Raw genomic sequence first — 15,385 nt, 5'->3', positions numbered from 1 at the left:
TAAGTGAAAATAGATTGATGTGAGCAATTATGATTATGATTATGATCGAAAGAGTATCAAAATTTACAAAATAAAGCTTAATATTTTATTTGTTTACTTTATTAAACATTTCTTTCAACGCGCGCGTGCGTAAAGCATACATTACGCATAGTCGAAATTAGAAAATTTCAACCACAAAACTATTCGATGTGTATTTGTGATATTTATAATGACGAGGAATTTGATTTAAATCATATCAAAGACGGAGTACATAGAGATGAAATACTACATTTAGTAAGGAATTATAAGCCAAATAAAATAAAAACATCTGCCCTGAAGATGATGGAGGGCGTCCCCCCTTCCCCACAGAGCAGCGTAAAATTGATAAACAGATTTCGGAATAGTTAGAGAAACAAAGGATATGCCTTTATCCATTTTTTGCAGCAATTACACTTTTTGTTTGATGGACATCGAAACATGCTTTTGCATTGTAGATCCTTTGGCAGTTCCAGAATCAGAAACTCTTTTTGACATTATCGAAAGTTCAAGCTTATTTTTTATGAAATTGCTCTAACAGTCTGCAAAAAATGATAAGCCGGATCCAATTAGAAGATTAAGGAACAACGCAATCTGCAACATTAACTGAAATAGATAATTTTAGACTAGCTTATATTGTTATACATTAAACGTGCATGCGTAAACATTTTATGCACATCCGTAAATGCATTATGCGTTTAAAAGTTTGTAGAAAGTTTGTAGCTTTGAGGTCCGAATTATAGATAATTCCGGATTATGGACGTCTGGATTAAAGACTTTGTACTGTAAATCTTATTTTTTACAGGCTGTGTTCATCATCACTTCTAATATTTACAATGAACATTTTTAGATTTTTATTTAGAATGAAGTTTTTTAGTATAGCAATTTTTTTTTTTTTTTTTTTTTTTTTTTTGAAAATTTATTTTGTTTCTAAGATTTTGGTAAATGTTATCGTTACAAAATAACTCACAGTATTGCTAATAACTGGATTTACTCTAAAACTGGAGTATTAACTTTTATATGTATAAAAGGGTTAGAAATGGGTTACTCAGAAATGCAAAGATAATTTTTTTGTTCTTGGATATAAAGTGCAAGTTCTCCATTGTTTTATAGGTTTGAATGATGCTAAATTTTAAAAAGATTAAATACAGTCAGACATCATTAATCCGGCCCTCAAAGCTACAAACTTTCTGCTCATGCGTCGACGCATGCGCGTAATACCTTTACGCATGCGCATATGCATGTATGCATGCGCATAATACGTTTACGCATGCGCATTCAATGTATAACAGATGGTATAAGCTAAGCTAAAATTATCTAATTATCTATTTCAGTTAATGTTGCAGATTGCGTTGTTCTTTAATCTTCGAATTGGATCCGGCTTATTATTTTTTGCAGACTGTTAGAGCAATTTTATAAAAGTAAGTTGGAACTTTCGATTAAGTTAAATAGAATTTCCGATGCTGGAGCTGCCAAAGGATCTACTATGCGAAAGCATGTTTCGATGTCCATCAAACAAAAAGTGGAATTGCTGAAAAAAAAAAAATGGATAGAGGCATATCCTTTGTTTCTGTAACCATTCCGAAATCTGTTTATCAATTTTACGCTGCTCTGTGAGGGGGGGGACGCCTTCCATCATCTTCAGGGCAGATGTTTTTATTTTATTTGGCTTACTAATGTAGTATTTCATCTCGATGTACTCCATCTTTGATATGATTTATATCAAATTCCTCGTCATTATAAATATCACAAATACACATCGAATAGTTTTGTGGTTGAAATTTTCTAATTTCGACTATGCGTAATGTATGCTTTACGCATGCGTGCGTTGAAAGAAATGTGCAATAAAGTAAACAAATAAATATTAAGTTTTTTGTAAATTTTGATACCCTTTAGATCATAATTGCTCTTTATTTCATAAATTATGGTTTCATATTTTTAGTTTTATAATTTTTGCATGCCATCTTACTAGATTTAAACTGATGATCTATAATCCAGAAAAATCGATAATCCGGAATCGCCGAAGTCCCGACGAGTCCGGATTAAAGACTTTTGTCTGTATAACATTTTAACTACTAAATAATTTTGAAATGATTTCTTTTATAGTCACATGTGAATGCAGTGTTATCTTTCTAATTTGACAGGGAAATGTTGGAGATTCGCGTGCAGTTGCTAGCGTTGCTGGCCAAGTACAGCAGCTGTCATTTGACCATAAACCTAGTAATGAATCTGAAACGAAAAGAATTGTAGCTGCTGGAGGGTGGGTTGAATTTAACAGAGTGAATGGTAAGTAGTATTTTTCATACATTTATGCAAAGCAACAACCTTATAGTTGGTGTTTATTTGAACCAACACTGTCAATGATGCAGGTCCCTCATTATCTGCTCTTCTGTTCATCCTCAAAATCAATAAGAGTGTTGGTTAAAATTTATGCCAAGCACAAGGTTGTTAGTTTTCCTGATAGTATGTTTTTTTTTTTTTTTTTTTCATATTTCTCTTCTCTCTTGAAGTTTGGTTTTTATTTAAAATTAGCATCTGATATTCCAATTAAAGTTTTCAAAATTTGATTTGTTATTTTAGGTAATTTGGCTCTTTCAAGAGCTTTAGGAGATTTTGTTTTTAAGAAAAATGAAAAAAAACCACCTGAGGAGCAAATTGTGACAGGTAAATCTTTTCTATTGAAAATTTTCTGAGGAACTATTCAAATTTATTACACATACAACTTTCAGCCTACATCAAAAATAGTTTCTTGAAGTGTAAATACAAAAAAAAAATTGAAGGAATTGCTTTATAAGGTATTAATTTTCATAATCATTATCTGCATATAATTCATGTTAGGAATATGTTCAGCAGAGGCCTTCCAAAATTTTTGTGCCTTTGTCTTACATTACGCGACTATGCATTTATCGTCAGTGCAGTTTGTCAGGTACTGCCATTACTCAAAATAGACCTGGGACCAGCATTTTCAGCACTGTAACTGATAAGTATAGCTGTTATCTTCTGCAGTTTAAACATTAATATTTGAAATGAAATATGCTTTTATTTAGTTGTTGCTTTTAAGAACAACTTGAATGTTGCCCTAGGTAGATATGTATTTCTAGTCCTGGTGCATTGCATTAATGTTCATTAATCACTCCTACGTGGAACAGTGTGCGCACCAGGGTACCTAGGTGACGAGATCGCACCCCTAATCAAATAAAAGTGAACTATCATAATAAATATCAAAGACATAACTGGAATACATTTAAGTAATTTTCTTTTTTGAAGAATAAATTATATAGTACAAAGTCTGTAATCCGTGTTTCCGGATTAGGGGTTTTTCTGGATTATATATAGATCATCAGTTTAAATCTGGTAAGATGGCATGCAGAAATTATGCAATTAAAAATATGAAACCGTAATTTATGAAATAAAGAGTAATTTATGAACCTGTCGACTGTGGTCAGAGTTGTGTATGAAAGTCAAAAAATAGAATGAGACATTAAAGATATGACATACCTTTATTTTTCCACATAGGTACCAAGTACATTGAGACATTTGTCATATTGCTTGATAAGCTTCAAAAAGCCCTCCAGGAAAAAATCAGGGCTTTGCATATGGAAGAAGCGTTGAACGGCTTGCTTCACTTCAGTATTGCTTCCAAAGCACCTTCCCCCGAGATTTTTCTTCAAAGCCGGAAACAGATGGAAGTCGCTTGGTGCGAAATCAGGACTGTATGGCGGATGGTGTAGGCGCTCCCAACCAAGAGTTGCAATATGGTTTTGCGTTCCCGCCACCGAATGTGGTCTGGCATTGTCATCCAACAGCAGAACGCTAGATGTGAGAAGGCCAGGCCACTTTTTCCGAATGGCCTCTTTCAATTTCGACAGGGTATCACAGTAGTGCGTAGCATTGATGGTTCCAACCTCCAAAAAGTCCAGCAACAAAACTCCTTGGCCGTCCCAGAAAACTGTGAGGAGCACTTTACCTGCAGAGGGAGTTGTCTTGAACTTCTTTCGGACAGGTGATGACGGATGTTTCCACTCCATAGATGCGGCCTTCGATTCTGGCATGAAATGGTGGACCCACGTTTCATCCCCCGTCACAATCCGAAACAGAAAGTCATTGCCATCTTCATGCTAACGCACGAGATGTTCCAGGCTACTTCATTGATGGTGATACGCCGGTTCGCTCTAATCATGTCATCCACCTTCCTGACATTTGCATCTGTAGTTGCCGTGCGTGTCCGTCCAGCTCTCGGTATGTCCTCCACTTGCTGACGTCCATCACTGAATGTGCGACACCATCTCCGCACCATTTGCTTCGACATCACACATGGCCCATAGACTTCCACGAGGCAATTATGAATTTCTGTTCCTGATACTCCACGTGCCCGTTCATAGCGGATAACCGCTCTCACTTCCTCCTTTGACCACGAATTCAAAACGCACCTTCTCTCCATACCTACCGGGGCTCAAATGAGAGGCTGGTCTCCGCTTTGTGCAGGCACTGTAACAGTGCCATCTGCTTGATTTGCAGCGACCTCTACCCAATGGTGTATCGGTGACTTGCGCGTTTTTCTGCTGTGTCGCCTTTCGCCCATAGCCGTTCAAAGCTTCTTCCATATGCAAAGCGTGAATTTTTCTTGAAGGACTTTTTGAAGCTTATCAAGCAATATGACAAATGTCTCAACGTACTCATACGAGAATAATAAAATAAAGGTATGTCATATCTTTAATGTATCATTCTATTTTTTGACTTTCATACACAACTCTGACCACAGTCGACAGCGGAAACTTATTTTTCAATTTACCTACGTACATTCAGTGTATGCACTAGTTCATTACGTGAGTTCTTATCATTAATAAAGTGATCTTTATGTTCTGGTAGGCTAGCTTTTTGATTTAATCAGTGACGATAAGGTCTTTCAACTTATCAAAAGTGCTCACTTCTAATTCTGAAAGTCATCCCTTGAAAAAGCTTCCGATTTAAAAGTAAAAGTTCATCAGTTGTTATAAGGGTTCTTCTTATTTTGACAAAACAATTGTCTAATTTTGTCAGTTACATATCTTTAACATATCAGTAATTTTAAGGTTCCTCTTCTGATTCTTTTGTGATAATTTTGCGACTTCAGTCAATAGCACTCCAATTAAATACGCCGCCTATTTTGCTTCAAGTATTAAAAAACATTTCATTATGTTTAAGATATTTTTTAATAAAGGTTCATATTATGATGTTTGGGATCAAAGAGATCGATTTAAATTCCCACTTTAGAAGATTAAAATCCAGCAAAGAAGTAGATTCTATTTAGGAAACCTTTTCCTGAGCTTCTAAATTGAGTTTTTGAAACTCAAAAATTCTTTTCCTTTCAGCCAGTCTTTGAGCCTTTTAGCCATTCTTTCTTCCACTTTTATCTTTTCTTTTGTTTGTTAGAGTTGTCAGAAGGATTTTACCAAACTCCTTCTTGTAATTTTTTTTTTTTTTTTTTTTGCTTTTTAATGATTTCTTTAAATTCTGAAAATTTTTGTTTTAGGCCAAAGACCTCACCTAGCTCCTCGGCTCAAATTTAAAGATCTTGCTTTTCCAGGAATGAATTTCCAGGAATGACTTGTGAATAAAAGTTACTCTTAATATATTCCAAAATTACATAGCAAATAACTAATATTTTTTAGCTAATACAGTATGTCTGCACCTGCCTAATAATATTACACAAGATTTATGTTTTAGGCATTTGAAAAGCATAAAGTAATATGGTTCACAGTAAAAAAGGGGGGGTTCTTTGCCTTATACTTATTTTAGTGTTTAAACACAATACACATTTTGAATGCTTTAAACATGATTCAGTATTTATTCTAAACTACAGCTTGGTCTACACAAGTAATATTTTATGCAAAATTAAAACAGTATATTCAAATCCAAGCAGTACTTTACCAAGTTAATATCCAATAACTTGAAAATCTTTAATCATAGCACACAAATAATATTTTATCTAAAATCAAAATAATGATTTGTTCAAAATAAATATATTCATCAAATTAATAATCTTTTATCTGAAAATCAAAGTAAACATAAAAACAAAACACTTGTGTGTTTACTTATATTAAATTTACTACTTCTAGTTTTACTTCTCATTACCATAATAGTATCAGGTAATTACAACAAAAATAATTATAACAATGAAAGCTTTTTTTCACTTACATCTATATTTTTTTTCAACAGAATAGGGTGTTCTTTCAATCATAAAAACTACTATTCTCTTAAAAAGCTGTTTATTTTAAACTGTAAGTAACAAAATAAAGTGGTCAAGATAAACTAATAAGTGTGAGCCAGAATTGATTTTTCTTAACATTAATAATTCATAAATTAAAACACTTAGAGCTGCAAGTCGAATCTAAAAAAAAAATTGGGGAACGTCGTAACTTGAACAGCCATGCAATTAAGTGTCAGTTTTGTAACATGAAAAGTATCCTTTTTTTCGTAATAAAGACTCCATAAATAATCCTTAAAATAATTACTTTTGAACACACCATAAAATGGTTACAAACAGTTAGATTACACTCACAGTGGATTACATATTCTTATGGCAATTTGCTTCCAGAGGCTATTTTTGTATATTGCCAGCTGGGCAGGGTCCGATAGGAAAGGGGGGCTTTTCTCATCTTCCCATTTTTTAAACTTAGGGAAAGGAGAGAAAATTCCCTCAAGAAATTCAATCTCAAAATGAGGGAAGAAGGTTATACAGTATTTTTGATTCGTAACAAATCTTTATTGTATTTTTAATAATATATCTCATTGGTTAATTTAGAATACATTTAATATACAGGGTGTTTATAAAGTCCTGGACCTAATAACTCATAAAATAATGAAGATATAAACAAACTTATGGCATTTATTGATGGAATAAATTATATATTTTTCTTTTAAGGTTTGAATATCTTTACTTTTGTAAATATTGTCTGCACATGTGGTTAATTTCAGATAATTTCATTTTCCAGTCTAAATATCTGTACTTTTCTAAATATCGTCTGCTTATTAATTGCATTTTTCTCTCTTTTAATGTGCGCATATAGGGATCTGAAAACTCTAATGAATACCATGAGGCACAAAGGCATTCCCCAAAGGTTAATGTGTGGTGTGGACTAATGCACGGCCGAGTCATTGGGCCTTTCTTTTTTACAGAAAAGACGGTCTCATCAGTCATATACTTAGACATGTTGGAAAACTTTGTATTTCCACAACTAGAAGAGCTTCAGCCACATGTCTTTTTGCAACAAGATGGTGCACCACCTCATTGGGATTACCATCGTTCGTAGTTTTTTGAATGACCATTTTACAGGAAGATGGATTGGGCGAGAAGGTATGATTCCTTGGCCACCCAGATCACCTGATATAATGCCGCTGGGCTTTTTCCTTTGGGGATTTGTAAAGGGCAACGTTTATAGGAGGAGAGTGTCGAACATTCATGACCTAAAAGCCAGAATTAGAACCGCAATAGCCTCTGTGGATGCCGACATGCTTGCCGGGACCTGCTGTGAAATTGAATATCGACTTGATATTCTCCGTGCGACGAAGGGGGCACACGTGGAAGTTCATTGACAAGGGTCATGAAACTTTTTTAGTCTATCTAACCATTTATGTTATTAATTTTAATGTATCTGTATTATTTTATGAGTTATTAAACATCAAAATGGGTCCGGGACTTTATAAACACCCTGTATAATATGTCTAGTTGATCTTTTTAAAACATTTCCTATCCAATAATAATTAATAAAAATATTTTAATGTTTCTTTATGTCAAGGGAGACACTGGCATAATTTTTGTGCTGTATTTCTCTTCTCTTCCCCCCCCCAAAAAAAGGTTAAAATAAACTTTTTTGTATATATTTTATTTTAGTATTCAAATTTATCCAATAGTTTAACACAACTATTACATATCTTGATACAGATCTTTTAATGTCCCCTCTCCTTGTATAAAAATGTAAGTTTTAAAATTACTTGGCATTATATTATTATTATTATTATTTTATTTATTTATTTATTTTTTGCATGTATCAATATATGTGTGCAAATCTTAATATCATGTTTAGTATATTTTTCTCTGACATAAATGTTAATCTACACAGCCTATCCTGATGTTGTTGTTAAAGATATAACTCCAGATCATGAATTCATTGTCCTTGCTTGTGATGGAATTTGGGATGTTATGACAAATGATGAAGTAGTTGATTTTGTAAGAACTAGAATTTCTGCAAAAATGGAGCCAGAGCAAGTACGTTTGCATCTAATAATATAAATTCATTTTAATTTTTTTTATCATGATATTTCATGATATCTTTGATATTTCTGATCTTTTTTGAAAAACTCTTGTGTAATTTGTTTTCAGTACTTCTTTGTTATAGCACCTCCTGAAATTGAGTTGCCAATCAACCAAGATATCTCCTCAAAATCTCGGTACATAATCGTATATTAGCTCTGTGTTGTACTTTTGCTGTCGCTGTGTGTTCTTATATTATTCATTTTTGATGAGGTTTTCGAATTTGCAATGTTTATTTAAAAATATATTAATTTATTTTATTTTTATTTTTTTCAATTTATTAAGCAATGAGGTGGATGCCATATTAGTTTTTCAAGAAAGAGGTCTTGACAAATGAGTATATGAAAATGGCTACAGCATGAAACTTTATGTTAACGAAGAAACCATTTAAAGTTGTAGTATTAAAAATTGCAAAAAGAAGAAGGGCCTCTGTGTTGGCAATTGGTTCAGCAGTTCCAGAATATTGTTCGTCACTGCTATTAGATTTATGTGTTCTTGGGCAGAGAAGTTGAAGTCCATGAAATGGTATAAGACAGTGGTCGTCAACCCTTAGAACTTCATGGACCACTAATATGAATTAAAAAAAAACTTAAATCAGACCTTTAAAACAACATACTGTGGCATGTGTACAGGTTCATTGAGAATTGAATGCACAAGTCCAATTTAAAAAAATAAGATTTATTATTATCACAACAAATAAAACAAAATGCTTGTATTTCCTCAGCTATTTGTACAATATCTCACAGTAGTTTTCTTTTAAACTACTAAAAACGTTCAAGAGAACTTAACTCAAAACGGAGAAATGTAAAGAAAGCTAATCCTTGAATTTGCTGCAGTAAACAACCGCAGTTTTATAAACAAAAGTTATAAAACAACTACAAACTAAGACGTTTTCATGCTGCCTATGTAAGCTTTTTAAATGCACGAGAATTTTCTGGTATTTTCTCGACATCAAAAAGATATTTATTTATTAAATGCACATGCTCTTGTATTTTTAATTTTCCGGCTTAGTTTTCTCTTAATATTCATCACGCGCTGCATAAAACAATTTAATTTATAATTCTCCTAATATAAGCTATTTAAATACCAAATCTGTACAGTATTAATACGCAAAACAATATTCAACTTTCTAACACATGTAATTCTAATTCTCATTTGTTGTATAATTTTTGAAACATTTGGTGTTCAGCAGCATGCCTTTATGGAAATTCAGGCTACGCCCTTGATTATGAGTAACAATTAAAACACTATTAACATCTCACTGATACACATATTTCATTCACATTGGAAAATTATATGAAAAGTACAAAAATCTTACCTCCTTGTACAGAAAGCTTCAAATTTCTATATCACTGAAAAAGGAACTTCGTGAAAAGCAAGAACAAACCGGCAAATGCAAAGCAATATCAATAAACTGAAAGTGTTATGCCGCCAATTTTTAATTATTGTAAAGATAATAATCATTGCTTATTCCACATTGGCGCCATCGATCAACAATCAGACAAAATAAAGACGGAAACTTCCAGTGAGGCAATTATAAAGAAGAATGCAGATGGTTCTCATAAAAATCCATCAAGTTGCTTATTGACATCGAGAAAAACTGTGTTATTAATGACTACAAGAGCATGTGTTTGTAATTCTAAAGCAAACAGAATTCCATTATTGATAACAGCAGCATATTCATGGATACTAACTCTTTCTTCCTAATGTTTCTACATACACCTGCAAAAATAGCTAAAAAGTCACTAAATTCAGAAGTAATTTCGCTAAAATTAGTAGCTAAAATCTTTAAAAAAAAAGTATAATCCATATTCCATAACAGGTTTTGTTACTTGTCATTTTTTAAACTGAATCTTCATAAAAATATAAATAATGTCCCAATTTTACTGCGGACCATCAAAAAGTTTTCACGGACCACCAGTAGTCCGTGGATAAGTAAAGCATGAAAATTTGGATTGTAGTTGGGCAACGTATATCATTTAGTGGTTAGGGGAGCCTACTGTGGTACCAAAAAGACCAGGTTTGAATCTTGGAGAAGGCATGGTTGTAACTGTCCGTCCTTTTACAGGAGGCAACGGTGGCCACCTGTTAGGTGCCTCCATAATAAAATGGCCACCACTTTTGGACTTAGGATTGGTTAATGCTTAGTAGGCAAGTGCCTGCCACTGAATTAAAAAAAGAAGTTGGTATTGGTGACAGATATAAGCAGACATAAGTGTTGCATGAAGATTTTGCTTTGGTTCTATTCCTTGCTGCTAAATGGTCTAGCTGCAGGAAATTTTCATATTTTTTTTAACTTATTTCTTTTTCAAAGACTTAAAAGCATTCCTTCTCACAGTCAACTAGTGCATGAGAGCAACCAGTTTCTTAAACTTTTCATAGAATATAGCCTTTATTATTGTCTAATAGTTCACTGTTATGTGTATGTCTGTGCTATCATCCTAAAAATAATTTGATTAATTTCATAAGAATACAAAAAGACCTAAATATTACTCATTCAGTAAATGCAACTGATGTAAAGATTACAAATATTTTTATCATTTCTTTTGCTAAATCTGTAAAATGTGTTTAATCTGTAAATAGTATCCCGATTGTCACAAGAAATTTAGGTATAAGGATAGAAGATTAAGTGTGCTTCTTTTAACTTAAGAATTTTGTATGTTTAAGTAACTTAGACAGCAAAAATGTGTATCATTTTGCATGATTGTATGTAAAATTGTAAGCAAACAGTGACTTAAAATAAACATTTAAGTAATCATAAGCAATAAATCTAATGAATGAATCTTATGAATAGTTTAGATTCCATGTGCATATACTCATTTAATATATATTTTCCTACTGAAAATTGGTCATTTTGAGGCCTTAAGAGATGGTTTGAATGTAGGGAAATTATAAAATAGCACTGTAATGATAGATATTTTTTTAACCGCATGTCTTTAGCAATTTGGTGAATTTTTATTATTATCATTATTTATTTATTTTAAATCTTCATGCAACTTGAAATTTGTAAATTCATGTATTTTTCCTCGGAAATATTGAACATTCATATTTTTTATTTATTTTTTTTTTTAATTGACAGCTCACTTATTGAACATCAGTGGTCTTGTGAAACAGCTGAAATTTTGTTATTGTTATATTAGTCTTATCAATCTCAAAATTATTTCTGAGTTTATGCTTATTATTTTTGTAGAGTTTAAGACTGGTTTAGAGATCAACACAGATGTAATACCATACACCAGTCTCTGTCTGTATTTAGATTTAACGTTTTCTTTGCTGAAATGCTGCTTTGTACCAGTGGAGTGTTAAAAGTCTTTAAACTTGAAATTTATATATGTATCGTAAAGTAAACCACAGCAAAGCACTGTGTGACATGCTTCATGCAATCTTGTGTTTTTTGCATGGCATACGGGAGACAGTGGCATGATTTTTCTGCTAGTATTTCTCAGCTCTTTTCACAAAAAAGATTAAAAGCAGCTTTTTTCCTGTAAATTTTGTTTCAGTATTTAAATTTACAAAATATTTGAAAAACATTGACTTAACTGTTATGTGTAACTTCTCACTCCCTTGAAAAAAAATCAAAAAGATTAAAATCAACAATTATTATTCTTTAAATGTAAGGTGTATGTATTCAAACATTCTAACCTTAGCTTTTGTTAAACAAATTTTAATAAGTGTGTGTCTTGCACAAACTCCGAAGAATTTCTTGAAAACATGTCACTTCTGCTTGTATTTTAAGTTTACAATTAAACTGTTTTGATTTTTAGGAAGAAAGTTATAAAAAAATAGTGTCATTAAAATATATTGTTTAATAAATGTGAAATTAATTGTGTAGAAACTATAAAAAAGTTCTCTTGAGAGTTTTATAAAACTCCGAATTTATTTTTACCAAGTTCAGTGGTTCTCAGACTTTTCCAAGTCGTGGTGCCTTTTTTTCAATTAAAATTTTTCCAATATGCCCTAACCTAAATAAAAATATAATTAATCATACGTAAGAGATTAAAAAAAAAACTCATGTATCTTCATTATTTAATTTTTTTAACTTTATTAATATTCAATTAATAATCAGTGGGATGGGTGAGTCTGCAAATAACTACGTATTTTCTCAAAATTTGAGATGAAGTGGACACATCCACCCACATTTCCTTTTCCACGTTAATTTTTGCTCTGTACTTGCTTTTTATTACAGTGATTGTTGAAAACCAAGCTTCGAACAAATACAGCATCGAAAATGGAATTAAATTTGCTTAACCTTATCACTTACAAGGAGATATTCATCTTTTATTGAAATTTAAAATTCTGTCAATTCCATGCTGCCAAATTTTGCTTTCAAACCGTTGTCACAAGATTTCTCAATAAGATTCTCTTCCGCAAAAGTAAATTCAGGTGGAGCACTAATGTTAAATGGATCTTGAATCCATGCAAACCTATTACAATTTTCATTTTGAAAGTATTTCTCAAACCAGATAATTAGCTGTGATAAGTGCCTCTGAAACACATGGTTCTTATACCTTAAGAAAGATAAAGTTTATTTGATGTCACGGTTTGCTGCAATATGAAAATGTAATCTTTGCTGGCATTTTCATACAATTTTCTTCTCTATAGTTTGAGGTTTTTTTTTTCTTTCCCCCCCCTGAGGTGATATTTTTTCCATTGATTGTAGATGCATGTTTTTTGCTTGAAGAGAGATTAAAAGACTTCAGCTTTTCAGAAATGTCTCATAAATATGCCAGTTTTATTAAAACATCAGGATCAGCAAAATCTTCTGCATCTTTGTATCTAAATAAAAAATTCTTGCTGCCTTTCAGAGGTATATGATAAAACATTACCACAGGAGAGCCATCGTACACTGCTGTAATGCAACAAAAATGAGTATTCACCTCCCATAGTCTCACACAGTTTTTAAAAAAATCCTTGCTTTCAATGGAAGAGATTTTCTAAAATCTACCATATTCTAACACCTGATTCAGTGGAAGACTCGGATGCTTTGACGCCAGCATGTCTCTATGAATAATGCAATGTCACATTGCATTTGATGATTTGCTCTTGATTAAGTACCTGTAATCCTTCATAGCAACCAGACATGAAGCAAGCTCTGTGAATACTGATACCAATGCACTTGGGCCAATTTAAATTATTTTCAGATATGAATGAATTAGAAATCTTGAACAGGTTCTGACCTTTGCTCCTGCAGTAATATGTTTCCAATACAGATGGTCTTCTTTAATATTATTACCATCTATAAACCGTACATAGCTTATCAAATGAACATCTGTATTATTATCCGTAGCCTCATCTAGCTGTAATCCAAATGCCACTCCTTTTATTTTTAAAATTAATTGATCCTCCACCATGTGTATATGTTGATATCCTCCACCATGTGTTGTATTCTCTGACCAATTGTGTTATTGGATAAAGCCACTTTTAAAAGCAACTTTCTAGCAGATTCGCCAACCATGATGCAGCAGCCAGTAGAATATGTTCTTCTGCACTGGCATGAGGCTTATTAGATTTCATGATTCTGTAAGTCACCTTGCAAGATGCTAGGAAAGCATTGTTAGGTATTAATTCAGTCATGCATTTTAAATTTTTTTTTTTTTTTTTTTTTTTTTTTTTTTTTTTTCAGTTCTTTTAACTTCCTAGGAAAAATGCTCAAGATTTGCTGGGGTGATTAGCTTTTAAATGGCACTTCAGTTATCTTGGAAGCATACTCTCCGTGGCAAAAACTTTCATACACAGTACACATTGTGGTCTCTCTTCATTTCTCAACATTCATTTCTGATGTAAAACCAAACTCTAAATAACTATCATCATATTTATGATATGACACTCATGCCATTGGTTGAAGACATACTTTCTTTATCTGCACAATTATATTTCTTACTGTTCCAAAATTGGTTCATCATCAAAGATACAACAGGAAAAATATCACAAGACTATTTATCAAAGACAACAAACAAGAAGTTATATAACACTAATCATACTACATATCTATATTAATGGTCAGCCTAAGTTGAGAACACTGGATATAGTATAAAGTGGAAAACATAGTTCTATAACGTCCACCATAAAATATAGTTCTGCCACTTCGAGATGTCATATTGTAAAAATTACGCTATGAAATATAAATATTGTGTAGCTAAGAGAACAGAATGAAAAATAAATAGATTACATTGCATCCAGCCTTATATTTAAAAATTTGCCAATTTCATATCAATCATTCGATGACCAGTAGGAAAACATCCCTTTTATTAGCATTATTAGATTAGTAAAACTACAAATTCCTGCAATCCCAACCTCACCCCACTTTCAATGAAAAAAGCAATTAAAGCATTCTCTCATTCACTGAGCAGGAAGAGAAGAAAGCAGTTGTTATGATGTCTGCTTCAGTGTTAATATATATATACAGTTTCAAAACTGCTACGCGGTTGTTCCACTAAGATTATCATTGTGAATGCTTTTGTCAAATTATGGGAGCATTTTCCTATTAAATAAAGTAATGAAATTGTTACTTTTGTTGGTGATGTGAGTGGCGTTTCTGTGACATCGACTCCTGGGGGGGGGGTGACCTCAGAAATTCGGTATGTGCAAATCCAAATCGAACATCATGATGAGCTGACTTTAGCAACAATTCATTTCACCATTTATTTTTATGAACTATACCATGAAAAGCTAGTCCTAACCTTCTACGTGTTCTCAGGTTAGATTGTTGTAATACATAGCGAGATCGAGAAGGCACGGTATTACCAGCTCACATTCGCAAGAATATTCTGTGCTGGCTTCTTTTCTTTTATACATTGTCAAGTGAAAACATACCACACAAGATCTCTTGACATTTGTAGCTTTTCACCTTTTTTTTTTTTTTTTTTTTTTTTTTTTTTTTTTTTTTTTGGTGAGGCTAAATGTCTCGGTTCTATTAATTTTGAAGCTTTTACAACATTTTACGGTGCCCCTTTGAAGAGGCCACTGTTTCCAGGGGTGCCGCAGCACACAGTTTGGGAACCATTGCTATAGTTCATTAGTTTTATTTGAAGTAAGAATCTGTAAATTCTCCAGTATTACGAAAGGCATAACTGAAAG

At 32.5% G+C, this 15,385-nt stretch overlaps 1 protein-coding gene across 3 annotated transcripts in view; it reads left to right on the top strand.

Annotated features, from left to right (window-relative positions):
- Nucleotides 1–15,385, top strand: part of LOC118183338 (putative protein phosphatase 2C T23F11.1) — a 73,368-nt gene that overhangs the window by 46,294 nt on the left and 11,689 nt on the right. For all 3 annotated transcript variants that reach the window (XM_035352845.2, XM_035352844.2, XM_085820631.1), the window contains exons 6-8: nt 2,160–2,301; nt 2,596–2,679; nt 8,118–8,263. In XM_035352845.2, coding sequence (XP_035208736.1) covers nt 2,160–2,301; nt 2,596–2,679; nt 8,118–8,263 — 372 coding nt within the window. The remainder of the gene's footprint in view (nt 1–2,159; nt 2,302–2,595; nt 2,680–8,117; nt 8,264–15,385) is intronic.

Source organism: Stegodyphus dumicola, chromosome 7 (genome assembly GCF_044657685.1).
Source record: "Stegodyphus dumicola isolate Sdum_Otavi_A_Nest chromosome 7, ASM4465768v1".
Taxonomy (NCBI): Eukaryota; Metazoa; Arthropoda; class Arachnida; order Araneae; family Eresidae; genus Stegodyphus; species Stegodyphus dumicola.
Note: the sequence above shows the minus strand (reverse complement) of the source record. Positions and strands in the feature narration are given on the sequence as shown.